Here is a 14,359-nt window from a genome sequence, read left to right as displayed (position 1 = left end):
GCTACAACCTCTTTAGGTCTTGGCCTCAGATTTCTGAATCTGTTTCATGATCATTTTTAAATCTAATAGGCAAATAGGTGATCAGCCTCCACACGCCGTCCACACGCAGTGCCTTACACACGCCGTCGACTTTTGGGTCTAAGGCATGTCGGTTTCCTCACGATGTTTTCCTTTACCGTTCGAGCAATTGTTAAATGCGCACATAGAAAGAAAGTCCATTGGTGCACAGCCGGGGATCGAACCTACGACCTCAGGTATGAGAGTCGCACGCTGAAGCCACTAGGCCAACACTGCTCTAAAATTTGAATAAATAAAAAAACTAATATTTTATAACGGTAACTTTACTCAGGTAACTGTAAGTTATTGAATCAGTCAAAATCATATGACAATTTGTACTAGTCATTATTAATTTTAAAATAAATCATATAATACAGGATGTATTTTGTATATACAAAAGTAGTAGCTTATTTTTAAAGTATATTATAGTAAAATCTAAGCTTCGTTTGGTCCACAATAAGGCCATCTATTATGTAACTTGAATACATTATTGTTCTGATATTTGCCATTCTTAAAAATTAATTAAATAAATGTTGCCAATAAGTGTTGCTATCTACGAAGACCTGTGTACACAAAAGTAGTTTTTAATGGGTTTGCCCTACTTAAAACCCTTTTAAACAACCCCACTTAAACGTACACGTTTATTCTTCCCTGCCACGCACAATCTGGCCAAGATATGAAAAATTACGCTTGTATTGCTTAATAGGTTAAAATGTTTTGTCACCTTTTTATATTCTATAAGTGGCTTTAGTGTGAAAAGGGAAAAACATTAAATATTTCATTTTTCTAGTATGTTGAATACTGGTCAGTATTATAAGTAAACAAAAGAAAACCTTACGGTCTTGTCCTTATTTCCATGTTCAATTCACTTTTTAAAATAGAACTAGAATTATATCTAGAATAGTTTATTAGTGGAACTAAATCGTAAAATTACCTTCTATTGTTACAATTACAATTAATATGTAAATTGAATTGAAAACAGTTAAGCAATTGTGCAGTTCTTACTTCGAAAATAGGTCACATTATTAAATTTTGATGAGGTGTCAAGTATGATTTATTAAATTGGTCCTACATTAAGACGTCTTCGTGGATGGCACTTAATTATATACTAAAACAATACATGTTATCGTAGAAGCAAGATACTTTTATGATTATAATTTTATTCGAGATATTTAATTTCAAATGCTTGTGCCAATTTATCTGAACCGGACATATTTATTAATTTCTGAAGTAACTTACTTAAAAGGATCGGATCAGAGGTTATGGCACTAATTTGATATATAATTTCGTAACATGGAAACAATAAATTATGACAAGAATGAAACCAAGATTTAGTTTTAACACTTCGACTTTAGAATATTGCGCATATAGTTTAATTCGGCAAATATTATTAGTACTTTAAGATCTATTTATTTTAACTATATTTTCGGTTTCCGTACGGTAGAATTTTATAGAAGTAATCATTGATTTCCCGTTTTAAGACATATAGCAACACAAGTCTATAGCTCGTAAGAAGTTCAATTTGTTGAAGTCCTCTTATTAATTAAACATATTTCATATCACTCACTAATTCACACACACAATCTTTGGAATGAGCTTGATCCAAATAGTCACACTTTATACACTTTGGTTCTAAATCTTCATCTATATTAGTTGTATATACCCTGTTGGAATAGGTGTCCCCTGAAGAAGTGATTGAGGACGTTGAGGGACTGTGGAGCACGATAATTGGACACTCGTACTTCGCCCCTCGGAACATGTCCTGCTAAATTTGCTCCAGCACCATTTCCTGATTCTTCCACCTGTTATTTCTTCTTTCGAAGACAGGAATGAGAAATAGGATAATGCCGCTGAGAGAGATAGTTCCGCCAGCGACGTAGAATCCTGGCGAGTAGGACTGATACGTATCGTAAAGCCATCCTGGAATCAACGAATTTTATATGTATTAAAGAATCAAAGAAACAGTACATAGAGTACTTTATAATCTATGGGGCTTTGAAAACGTCTAAAAAGTTTGACTGCTAGTTTTTATTATACTGCAAGTAGAATAGTATGATGACACACTTAACCTTAACAAACAGGTATTTAAGGCACATCATTCCAAAGTTAACGCTTGAATTGTGAAGAGCGTATTTTACGAGTAAGAAGAATAGTTATAGAAAAATAATTACCTGCAAATGGCGGTCCAATAAGTGAAGCGATTCCTTGAAATAGTAGAAGCAATCCAAAGGCATTGGTCAACTTCTCTAATCCCAGGAGATCAACTAGCACCACTGATGTTAAGCCTACGTAAGCACCAATAGTGAAACCGAATGCTGTTGCATACATCGCTAGACCCCAAAATTCCCAACAAAACATTGCTGCAGCAGTACCTGAAATAACCAATCCGTGGGTAAATTGGGTGATAGTAATTGATGAAGCTAATAAAGTTCTTTATTGATCTGTCATTATTTTTTAATATAAAATAATGTAAACACAGAGTATTAGCTGAACAACAAAGGAGCGAAAATTGCCCGACGACCAGATTAAAATTCAGCAATGGGATGAGGGGGAGCAACTATGGATATACAAAAAAAATAATGATTTTTATAAATTTGATGAATATTTAAATGATCCTATTCCTTGGGATTGATTTGCTCCAGTTCAAACAATTTGTATGACTCAAAACTTGCCAGTTCTTTTTGCCCGGTCTACACCCTTGACTTGCGAACTGGTACTAAATGTAAACTTTTTTTTTCTCTTCGTTGTATTTAATGTTTGCCTATAAGTGCTTGTCACATTAAATCTTTCATTTTGTTTTCTTATGTACCAATGAAGCGGTGTGCTAAAGACAAGCTTTTGTAAAGAAATAAAATGATTGATTTACAAAAGTTATTTGAGGATTTATTTACTTACTTATTCCAGCAATCGTCAGGCAAATATTGTACGCCAACAGACGATTCACCCAGGGCTTATCGCTGATGTATCCAAGAATGATTCTCCCCACCAAATTAGAGGCACCAATAATGGAGATCAAGTAAGGTGGATTTTCAATGCCAAGTTTCTCGCTCATTGGCACAGTATACACATATGGAATATAAAATCCAATACTAGTCAGAAAATTTGATACAGAAAATAATAGGAAAACAGGATCTACCAGTAGAGAAACATCGAGCATTTCTGATAACGCTACTTTGAATTCTCTTGAGCAGGGCAGCCATCCACACTTTTCTTCTTTTTCCTCCTCTTTTGTCATCTTTCTATCAATAGAAGCAGCTCTATATCTTGATATACTAGTCATGCTACCTTGGTATAAGACGTCAGGTCTTTGCATAATTCCGCTACCATGACGAGAGCCCATTTTCTGTTCTTGTTGCTTATTTAAAGCGGGTTGAGACAGAGTTAGTCTCGCTACATCATCTTTCCCATTTACACGTAGGAAATGTTCTATACTTTGAGATCTTTGAAGTTTCTTCTTATTGTTATTGTCTACTTTTGGTAGCATTGGTTCTGTGACAGGTGTCCTTGGTCTTTCAGGAACGGGCCGGAACATTAGTCCCAGCGGGATGCAGTTAAGGATTAATGCTCCAATGATAGCCATTGCGCCTCTCCAGCCATAGTTCGATATGAGGGCGGAGGTTATCGGCGCGAATAGGAATGTTCCTAGTCCCGACCCACACACGGCGATGCCTGTAAAAATAAATTTGTTGTTTAATGGAAAATAACAATTCATTATTTAGACTTTATTTTATATTTTATTGTAGCGGCTGTTCCTGGTCTTTATGATTATATTCTTTTATTAATATGCGCAAATTGCTATCTTGACAACGGACCTGTGGACTTCAATGATGTCCTGATTTTTAGTAAGTGTTTGTTTTCCAGTAACCTAAGCGGACATACTTACATTCTTTGTAGGATTTCCGGTTCTATTATATGATTAGTACATGACAATACTGCCAGTATTGTAAACTACCCAGAACAGACGTATCATAATTTCTAAAATAATTCAGTTAAAAAATTAACATACCTGTGGCAAGACTTCTGTATCTTTCGAACCACACAGTAACGCTGACAATTGCTGGCAGATAGATGAGACCAAAACCAACACCTGTGCCTACGCCAATCGTGATGATAAGAGTATTTACATTGTTGGCCAATGCCGACAGGACCACGCATACAGCAGAGAGTAACGCTCCAGCTACGGTGACTGTTCGACATCCCCAACGGTTAACGAAGGAACTTGAAATTGGACCTGAAATTAGTAACAAATATATGTAGATAGTATTGTCTTTGATTGACATAACTTTTACACGTTTAAAGAAAAAACTTTTTGACCGGATTGAAGTTATGTATTATTATAAATTTACAACTATTTAACATAATTTTAAATTTATCCGACGTTTCGCGTGCTTTACAGCGTGCGTGTAGTCGATACCAACTCCGGGGAAATAAATACAGATAATGCAACTTTTTCTACAGCTGTGATACTTTTTGACATCCAACCAGGGTTCACAACCGTACGATAATTATCGTACATTTGCGATAATTTCATAACGACGTACGATGTACGATGGTACATGACTATCGTACGCAGATTTTACGATAATTTCCAGTCTGATAAAAAATTTGATGATTACCCAGATAGCCCAATAACAATTACAGTTTTTAGTGTCAGTGCCATCTATTGGCTTATTTTTCTATTAGGAACTTATGCTGTCACAAGCGTTTATGTACAAACACAAAAACGCATCAGAATGCACAGCCAAAAAATTCACGATTTGTATGGTGACGCAGATTTGGAAGTCTTCGATAACATTTTAATACCTAACGAATTTTAAGTGATAAAAATAATATGCGATCTTTACGGACAATAGGTATATCACTCAGAGCGAACACCATATTGTTCGTATTTTTGTTCCTCTTTGACGGAAGAGCTTGAATTTTTTTTTTTTTTTTTCAATTTGAAAAACACAAGTTTACAAGATTTAAACTATAAATCGTTTGCAACATTTTATTTTCACGTTTCATATGATTTTTTAAAGTATTTTTAGCCATTTTCCTGACGGTACGATAATTTATCGTATATGGATCACATATACGATAATTTTACGGCCCTGGTACGATAACTGCCTGGCTTCAGGTTGTGAACACTGCATCCAACACCTTTTGTCTTCAGTCACCGTGACCACGCACGCTGTAAAGCACGCGAAACGTCGGATAAATTTAAAATTATGTTAAATTGTTGTAAATTTATAATAATACATAACTTCAATCCGGTCAAAAAGTTTTTTCTTTAAATATATGTAGTATAGAATATTTATTTGAAAGACTTCGTTGCATTAATAGTAGTAGTACATATAAAACCAGGTAACAAAAATGATTAGGGAAGCAACGGCCTCATCGCTAATAAGCGATAAATACCAGACAACCCTTATTTAAGTACGAAAATAGTAAAAAAGTTTCCTAAAGGAAAAAGAAATACATCTTAACCACAGACCATAGTTTTCATTTGTTGTAGATTTAAATGTATTTGATACATCTAGTACTAATTTAGTTTCTGTATGATTTTACCACTAATACTACAGTTAAAAAACCTTACAATGGCTAATAAAAACACCCCATATAGTGCAATGTGTTGCATTGCGTATAACAAAATAAAAGGCCGGCAACGCACTCGCTAGTCCACTTAACATGAGGTGAGCCTCCTGCCTCTTTGCGCCCTGTTCTATACAACAAATAAAAATCTGATGGATGTTTGAAGTATGGGTATGTTGAAATAATAACGTATGCTAAATACTATAATTATATAGCTATAAAAACTAACCTGAGCTAAGGGTGACCCCGACAAGGATAGACACGATCCACGCAGTCTTGCCTTTGCCCTCGTTGAAGTAGGTCAGGAATTCTGCATAGAACACGCCAAACGAGTAGGTCATGCCATCGGCTGAAAGGAATATTTATTCGATACTTATTTGCATAATAAAAATCAATACAATCACAAGCTTACTAAGGCAATGGTTATTATTTTTCAATTGGCGTTATCGAACCAACCAACCATCTCTCTCTGTCTTTTTCAGACGTAGAGACAAGAATGTGAAATAAATATAAAACAATGTTTATTAAATTACAATTCTTAATAAAGAAATTACAATATCATAAGTAACGGTGAATCATCATATTCAGTTCAGTAACATAGGGATAGAAGATGGAACAATAACGTGGGAAGAGATTTGAAAGATTACTATGCAGTCTTAAAATAAGAGAAACAGTTGTATGTTGTTAGCAGAACATTATAGCTCGTAGATATATATCTATGTATATTGTATATAATAGGTTGGGGAAAAAGTTTCTTCCCATTTTTCAAGAAAATGCATTTGTTAGTAAATTTTTAAAATGTATCGAATTTCTTCATTAGATTCACTTATCTTGACGGTACGAAAAATAAATAAAAATCACACATTATCCTAATATGATTTTTTTTTTTATAGAACGGGGGGCAAACGGGCAGGAGGCTCATCTGATGTTAAGTGATACCGCCGCCCATGGACACTCTCAATGCCAGAGGGCTCGCGAGTGCGTTGCCGGCCTTAATATTTGGAATTATCTTCTTTAAAATCTCAACTTTCAATGATAACAAAAACAGGCAAATACATATAGAGAAAGAGATTTTATGGCAAGTTCATACATAGTATAATGCGAAAAGACTTTTTCCCCAACCTAATATAATAATTATAGTATCAAATCTTTGCTCTGCAGATATTTTATTGAACTACAGTCGTCACATGGCCTATTACGAATGAACACGTGAAAATTTATCACACGTGTATGCATTCTATCGGGTGCTGTAACAAATCTGGGTTAACATGATGGGCACTTCGTCTACAATACCATGACATATTGAACAAAAGAAAGTTCCGGTGGAGAAAGCTTCCGGTTGTATACTTGCAAACTTCTGTGTTTGTATAGTAAAGTTAACTTTACCATATACAGCTCCATCTCTTTAAGGAGATAATTAAAACTTTCTGTCTTACTAATGTGTTTGTACCCAACACTTTGCGTGATTATTTAGTGTAGGCGTGAAGTTTTAGTTAATTGTGTTTGAAGTCCCGTACGTTTAACAGACGGAGTATGTCAGCGTCATACCTTCAAATGGAGGAACAGTAACATTTCCCCATGTTCCCATTAATATTTATAATAATAATAATTTATTTTCTCTCATATAACATTTACAACAATCAATAATATCACTGTTGAGAAGGTATTGGGAGACTGGTTTCCAAACTAGGTAAGAACCTGTGATATGGATAACCAGGCTTCCAAGCCACAGCAAAGTCATATTGAATGGTGGAATCCGAGGTGGAAATGCATTTGCGCACCCCTGAACAGGGGTATGAGGGACTCGATCCACGACAAAATCTCTGCTATTCAGAGACTAGGTGAGCAATACCCACTAAAACCACCGACAAAGCCGCGTTAAGGCCGATTTACATTATCTTAGTGTTTAGGAGAGTGCTTTAGGATAGTACTTTAGTTCAAACATGTAAACGCTACTTGCTTTAGTAAACGCTACGCTAAAGAACTTGCCTTTCAAGTTGTACTAAAGCACTCTCCTAAACACTAAGATAATGTAAATCGGCCTTTACAGAGACTCCGGGGTCGCTATCGCATTCTACCGGGAAACAAAAAGTACATACATATAAGGGTAGGCAAACAATTTTAACGTTTTAAAGATTAAGACGAGAAAGTGATCAGTCTAATGTTTTTCTACAAATCCGAAACTATTGTTGTTAACATTATTGCTTCAAAAGAAATGTGCAAACTTACTTCAATAGGAGTCGGATATTTTAGAATGTTCTTTATTATAAATCTGTTCATTTCAATTGCCCTATATGACGTACAATATGAGTAGGCGGATAAGTACTCTTCAAATTAACTGAACGGATGTTCATAAAATCACGACTATTTATTCGATTTGGTTGAAGGTATGTTGAATGGCCGAAAGATATCAATGAGCACAAAGAAAGTTGAGTGATTTTTTAATAAAATGTTTCATTTTGTACAGTATTATAGTTATAAGGAGTTTGGTATACAATAAAGAAAAATGGAGTACAATGGGGGAGGCCTTTGCCCGTAGGCACACAGAATCGGTTACCGTAGATTAAGAAAAATAATAGTTATAATGTATATATTTTGTATTTCTGATATAAGGCTAGAAATAAATAAAAATAAATAAATAAATAATAGTTATAAACTCAGTGACTCAAAGGTTTTAAAATATAAAGTTTTTGCCTTTAAAACGAAAAATGTGAATGCCCTTTGACCATCCACCTAGCTATCTGCTAGTTACAACAGCGACAAGACTATACTTTCCAGTCCAGTCGAGTCCTTTTAAATGTTAAAAGCCAGAGAAATCTGATCACCTACTTTAGTGCCACTGGTAAAAGCGCTTTAAGAAGGAGATAAACGCACTTCTCGGAAGAATAAATATCTTATTTGAATAAAAATCATTTTTACTATAAATATACTAATTAAGGCTGTATTTTAAATAGTAAAGTAAACCTGAGAGCCAAACTTAAACTTACTACATCTTTTTAAATAGCACTCATTACACAATGGATTAAAACACTTAACGAATTTTGTTATTAGTGAACTAACAAAAGCTTAACTATATGTCAGTTCTTTTGTTTTTAATATAAATTGTTTTCTTTTTTAAATTGTATTCTTTTGTATGTAATATAAGTGTTAGTGCTTGCCAGATTGGGGTGTCCTGTAATGGCAACTCATTTGGTAAAATAAATAACATTAAAATTAATTTATATAATTACGTGCTTTCCAGAACCAACCACTCAACCCAATCAAGATTATGTACCGTGTTCAACAGTAGTAAAATTATCCGATTGTCAAAATTATCAAAGCCGATAAGTGCTTGATATATTGACACCAAAATATATATAATAGTGATATCGGTTACTAGGTGACTCAATATTCACTGATCTGTAACCTATTGTTTTTCTTCTTTGTTTAAGATAACCCATGCTATATTAAAAAGATCTTCTAAGATTAAGAGGCCTTGTTAGAAACATTGAATGTTTACCTTCATTGTTATAAACAAGGCTAAACCTAAAGGGCAGTCAGTCCAAGTCTTTCATGATAAACAGGTCACGTTGACTTATAAAGGACAAAGGACAAGATTAGAATAATATTTATAATGATAAGTATTTAAATAATATATGTTTTAAGAAAATTCGGAAGAAAGGCGGCGCATGTCGAAAATAATAAATAGCTGCCCCGAAATCTTCGTTTCGTGATTTTTATACTTAGCCTACCTTTTTAGTGGCTACATAAGGAATGTTTGGCTATGGGTAGCATAGAGATTGTACGCTTTTTCGGAATAAAGAGCAAACAATAAATGCACAAACTGAGGAAGCGAAATTTTTAATTAAACTGTAGTAAAATGGTGAAATCACATGCGTCAACACAAAAGAAACATCGAAATTACGGATGCGTTCAAGTTGCTTATAGCGATTTGTAGTTGCGATCACAATCACAGAAAAGTTACTGGTTTTTCTGTACAATTTTTCCTACGCCATAAAACCTTCGTCAGAGTTCAAAGAAAAAGGATTTACTCGAATAGGTCCAGCCGAATTTTGAGCTTAGCAACATATTATGGGATTTATTTTTATTTATATGTATGTAGTGAATTCGCGTACAAATAAGTTTTTATTAGTGTACTCTCGTAAAGTAAAGACAATATGTAATATTAGTAAAAGGGGTGCAACTACGCATGTCTAGACAATTTGGGGAATTCTAACCGAAACGGATGGGAGTGACTGGCGTGTACGAGATGGAAACTGCCTTTACGCATCACTAACTCAGGGTTAGGGCATGTATAGGATTCAAGAAAATAAATAGCACTAAATCTCGACTCTGAATACTACTTTAGGAATCATTCCGGTGCTTATGACTCTTGCACATTCAGGTCCCAAAGTAGCTCAAGTCCCTTCCGTTACAAACGTGTTTGAGTTTGTTTTGCAAGCAAAAATAACTAAGAAACAAGAAATAAGCATAATTTATTATTAATAGCTGCCCCCGCGAACTTCGTTTCTCCTTAATGTGATTTTACTTAGCCTACCTTTTTATTACATACCAACATGGAACATTTTGCTATGCTACCCCAGAGACTGTTCGGTTTTCACTTCGGTTAACACTTTTTGAGGATTTCTGTGAATTTTTCTATACTCTTATAAACCTCCGAATTCAAGTCATCAGATTTTAATTATCAATTAAAAAATAGGGGTTGATCGTAGAGGGGTAATAATTAAGGGTAGTATGTATTTTTTTATGTTGTATCATAAAAAAATCAAATTTTATCTAATAAATAAAGATAAAAATTTAGGGGCTTGAAAGATAGATAGTAGCTGATTCTCAGACTTACTGAATATGCATAAAAAATATAAGAATCTGCCGAGCCGTTCCGGAGGAGTATAGGAACGAACATTGTGACACGAGAATTATATATTAGATTCAGTTTTAAATTTTTTTATCTCATGTATGTCAACTGTATAAATCTAAGAACCAATATTAATTCGGTGTGTGTTTTAAAACAATCTCTTATTGTATAGCTTATGGCGCTTCTAAACGGGCCATGTTTTGCTGCAATTGATGGCTGCACTGTTGGCAACTAATTGCCCGGCCATTACAAAAATATTTTAATGCAGCTGATGGCCGAACAATCTATGGCTGGGCCATGTGTTGCAATATGTCTGCAATAGTATGGCCCATGATGCAGACTCCTAAACGGGCTACACAAACCGGCAACAATGGCTGACGAAATCACACTGATCGCAGCAGCTTATATTGTTTTAAAAAAGAAACAGAAAAAGAAGAGATTGTGGATTCAACCTTACTTAAATAGACGTGAAACTGTAGACAATTTGAGTCTTAAATTTTAATTAATATTTAATTTAACGTCAAAATGCAGCTGATCGCAAAACACAGAATATAGCAACAAGCACACTTCACTCATAGTAAACTTCATGTCGCGTAAAAAAGGATACACTGTGCCATAACAAAGAGGGTGAATGAAACAACAATAGAACTGGCTGTGCAATATTGCAGTTGAATTCGATAGCCTAGCGATCGTCCGGCCACCCATCGGGGCAACATCGGCCATATGTGGCTATACAAAACATGTTTGGCTATATGGCCGGGACATTACTGCAATATTGCATAGTGTGGCTGCTATTGTTTGCAATGTTGCCGGCCACAGTGTTGCAGCCATCAATTGCAGCAAAACATGGCCCGTTTAGACGCGCCATTAGATATACATGTCCGTAATTGCAATATTTAATAAATCTTATTGCATAAGCCTTGAAACGAGTAAAGAAAATTTTTCCGGTTGTGACATTTTCAAGATAAGATTATTTTAAGTACTTGAGAATAGAAAATTATTTACACAGTAATATCAGTTTTAATTAGGAATGTTTAATTTTCAGAGACAAATCTAGCAAAACCTCAAATTTAGGGAATTTAATACTTTCTTATTATCTTAATATATATATTTCTTGTGTGCGTGTGTATGTGACTGAACTCCTCCTAAACGACTGGACCAATTTTGATGAAATTTTTTGTGTGTCTTCAAGGGGATCTGGGAATGGTTTAGATTCATAAATCAGCCCGCCAGATGTTAAGGGTAGTCCACCCCTAAATTTTTATTTTTATTTTTTAGACAAAATTTTTAATTTCTATTTTTTTATGATACAGCATTAAAAAATACATACAACCCCTAACTTTCACTCCTCTACGATCAACCCCTATTTTTTTATTATAAATGATATACATGGCGAAACGACGTTTGCCGGATCAGCTAGTGTAGTATATATTGGAGATGATTGGTCCTACAATTATCGTTCTTTTTGAGTCAAATAAAAAAAGAAAATACGTATTGTATTTGGAGCCGAAAACTTAAACAGATAAAAAAAGTGTTTTTTTTAAATAGAATAATGAAATGCAATTGAAATATCATTATTTTATTTTGATATTCTGGATTGTTAAATAAAATATAATTCGATGTGGGCATAATCAGCATATTAATGTTGTATGAGTTCGCATTAAATATTATTATATATTATTCCTTTTATATAACAAATACATGTCTACACCAGACACAAATATAAGGAGCTCGTATTCAGTTATTTAAATTCGGTTAATAAATTATTTGATTTAGCAATATATATATAATATATATATAGTTATGATTTCTGAATTGATTTTATACAATATAAGCGGACCCGTCAGACATTCTCCTGTACACATGTCTAAAATAAAAAAAAAAATGTAATTGGAAATCCAACCATTCTCGAAACCACATGAACACATTTTAAAAAAATTAATCAAAATCGGTCTAGCCGTTTTAACATTATAAGCACCTAAATGATCTTTTCATTGATACTTTTACTAAAGCTTTAAGAATTATTATTTAACATTTGTTTATATAACATTGTTATGTGATAATATTAGTATGGTCAGGATGCAATTGATAATAAGGTCAAATGCCAATGCAAACAGTGAATCATTATAAACAATTTAATTTCATATACAATTATATCTTGTATATGCTTTTGTACATACATGATATATATGTATAGATGATTCAAGCGCGTTTATCAATAACTCATTGCTGTGTTAACATTATGTTTTTTATATAATTTCAATGCCCAAGTTTGAAGTTTGACGCAAATTAAGGTTAAATTAATAAGGTATACCGTTTAAATATAACTTCTAGTAGATATAAACTAGTAATCTTTAATTAATTACTGTTTGAAAGCAAATACCAGTTTCGTGGCAATTATATATGTATTCGACACTTCAATACACTCTCTTTATCATAATAATATGTAGTATGTTGTTAACCTCGCCACAGAGCATTCGACAATTATTATTTATGAAAATATAATAAATGTAGTACTCGCCAAAATTATATATATTTTTATGATAGGTATGGCATTATAGTCGCATAAAAATGATTTTATGTCTAACAAGAAACGTGATGAATTTTCCATTTACATAAGTGATGTTTACAAAATGCAAAAACAAGAACAATAGACACATTAATGTGACGTTGGTGCTAATTGATGATTCCGTGCTAAGTTACCTATTAATTATCTTCACAATTGTGAATAGTAACATATTATCAGATTATCAACATGAGAATTCTAAATTATCTGTAAGTAAAGGGCTATATGTATTTCTAAAAAAATATTCCAGTCTAGCGTAGTCGAGACATGCCGCTACAATTTAAATAATTCAATTTCATGTCGTACAGTTGTAACCTACGTTCAAAGCTTGTTCTGAATTTAAATTATATCTCCTAATGACAATTAAATTAGTCCAATGATTTCTGAATCATTATTTGCGTTGTTCGGAGCGTTATATTGTAAATTGTGCCAAAAATATAAATGGTACTCGTGTTGAGATATAATAAGAACTGATATATAAATATAGAGCAATATTAAATTTAGGTTATTTTTAGAAGGTGTTATCACCCGTCGTTTGAGTTAGATTTCATGTCTAAATACTTTTTTTGATTATCTTAAGTATTTCATTTATCGTAATATGAATAAGAAAAACTATGTTTTTAACTGTGTTTATTATTATAAATTGTTAATTTCCTACAATAACTAAAACTAGAAAACTATTGTGATACGTTTAATGTTGTTGTCAATGTCACAAATGACATATATGTCACATAGGCGGTAACACGTTTTTAGAATCTTTAAATCGTAGTAATATTATTAAAATAAATCAGGGGCACTACATTTTTTTTAGGTCTGGGCCTCAGATTTCTATATCTATTTCATAATTATTTGTCAATCTAATAGACAAGTAGGTGATCAACCTCCTGCCTGACACACGCCGTCATTTTGTGTCTAAAGCAAGCTGGTGTCCTCACGATGTTATGCTTTACCGTTCAAGCAAAAATTAAATGCGCACATAGCAATTACCGGGAATCGAACCTACAAGCGACGATATATTATTAAATATTGACATAAAATAAAATGTCGATTAATAAGGGAACTTTATCGATTAAAACAATAAATTGAGATCTTAAGCCCCTAATGCTGTCGGCTACGGCTGTATTTGAATTAGACCAGCTTGAATACCTTTGCAAAACAGACACGTGCAGTAGTTCTAGTACATTGTATTAGCATATAATGTATATTATATACTAAGTGTCATTGTTTATTGTTTTATAATATAGTAATATTAATGTACTGAATAATTTTATATTACAAAGCCACGTGAAACGTCTTATCGGATATTT

The 14,359-nt window shown here is 33.4% G+C and overlaps 1 protein-coding gene across 2 annotated transcripts in view; it reads right to left on the bottom strand.

The window, feature by feature from the left end:
- Window positions 1-323: 323 nt before the first annotated feature.
- LOC125055896 (monocarboxylate transporter 12) overlaps window positions 324-14,359 on the bottom strand; it is a 30,808-nt gene continuing 16,772 nt past the window's right edge. For both annotated transcript variants that reach the window (XM_047658605.1, XM_047658604.1), the window contains exons 3-7: window positions 5,861-5,980; window positions 4,064-4,288; window positions 2,953-3,726; window positions 2,229-2,429; window positions 324-1,977 (exon numbers count right to left, since the gene is read on the bottom strand). In XM_047658605.1, the coding sequence (XP_047514561.1) occupies window positions 1,823-1,977; window positions 2,229-2,429; window positions 2,953-3,726; window positions 4,064-4,288; window positions 5,861-5,980 (1,475 nt within the window). In that variant the 3' untranslated portion in view covers window positions 324-1,822. The remainder of the gene's footprint in view (window positions 1,978-2,228; window positions 2,430-2,952; window positions 3,727-4,063; window positions 4,289-5,860; window positions 5,981-14,359) is intronic.

Source organism: Pieris napi, chromosome 14 (genome assembly GCF_905475465.1).
Source record: "Pieris napi chromosome 14, ilPieNapi1.2, whole genome shotgun sequence".
NCBI lineage: Eukaryota > Metazoa > Arthropoda > Insecta > Lepidoptera > Pieridae > Pieris > Pieris napi.
The sequence above is the reverse complement of the archived record's forward strand: the minus strand, read 5'-3'. Positions and strand labels throughout refer to the sequence as shown.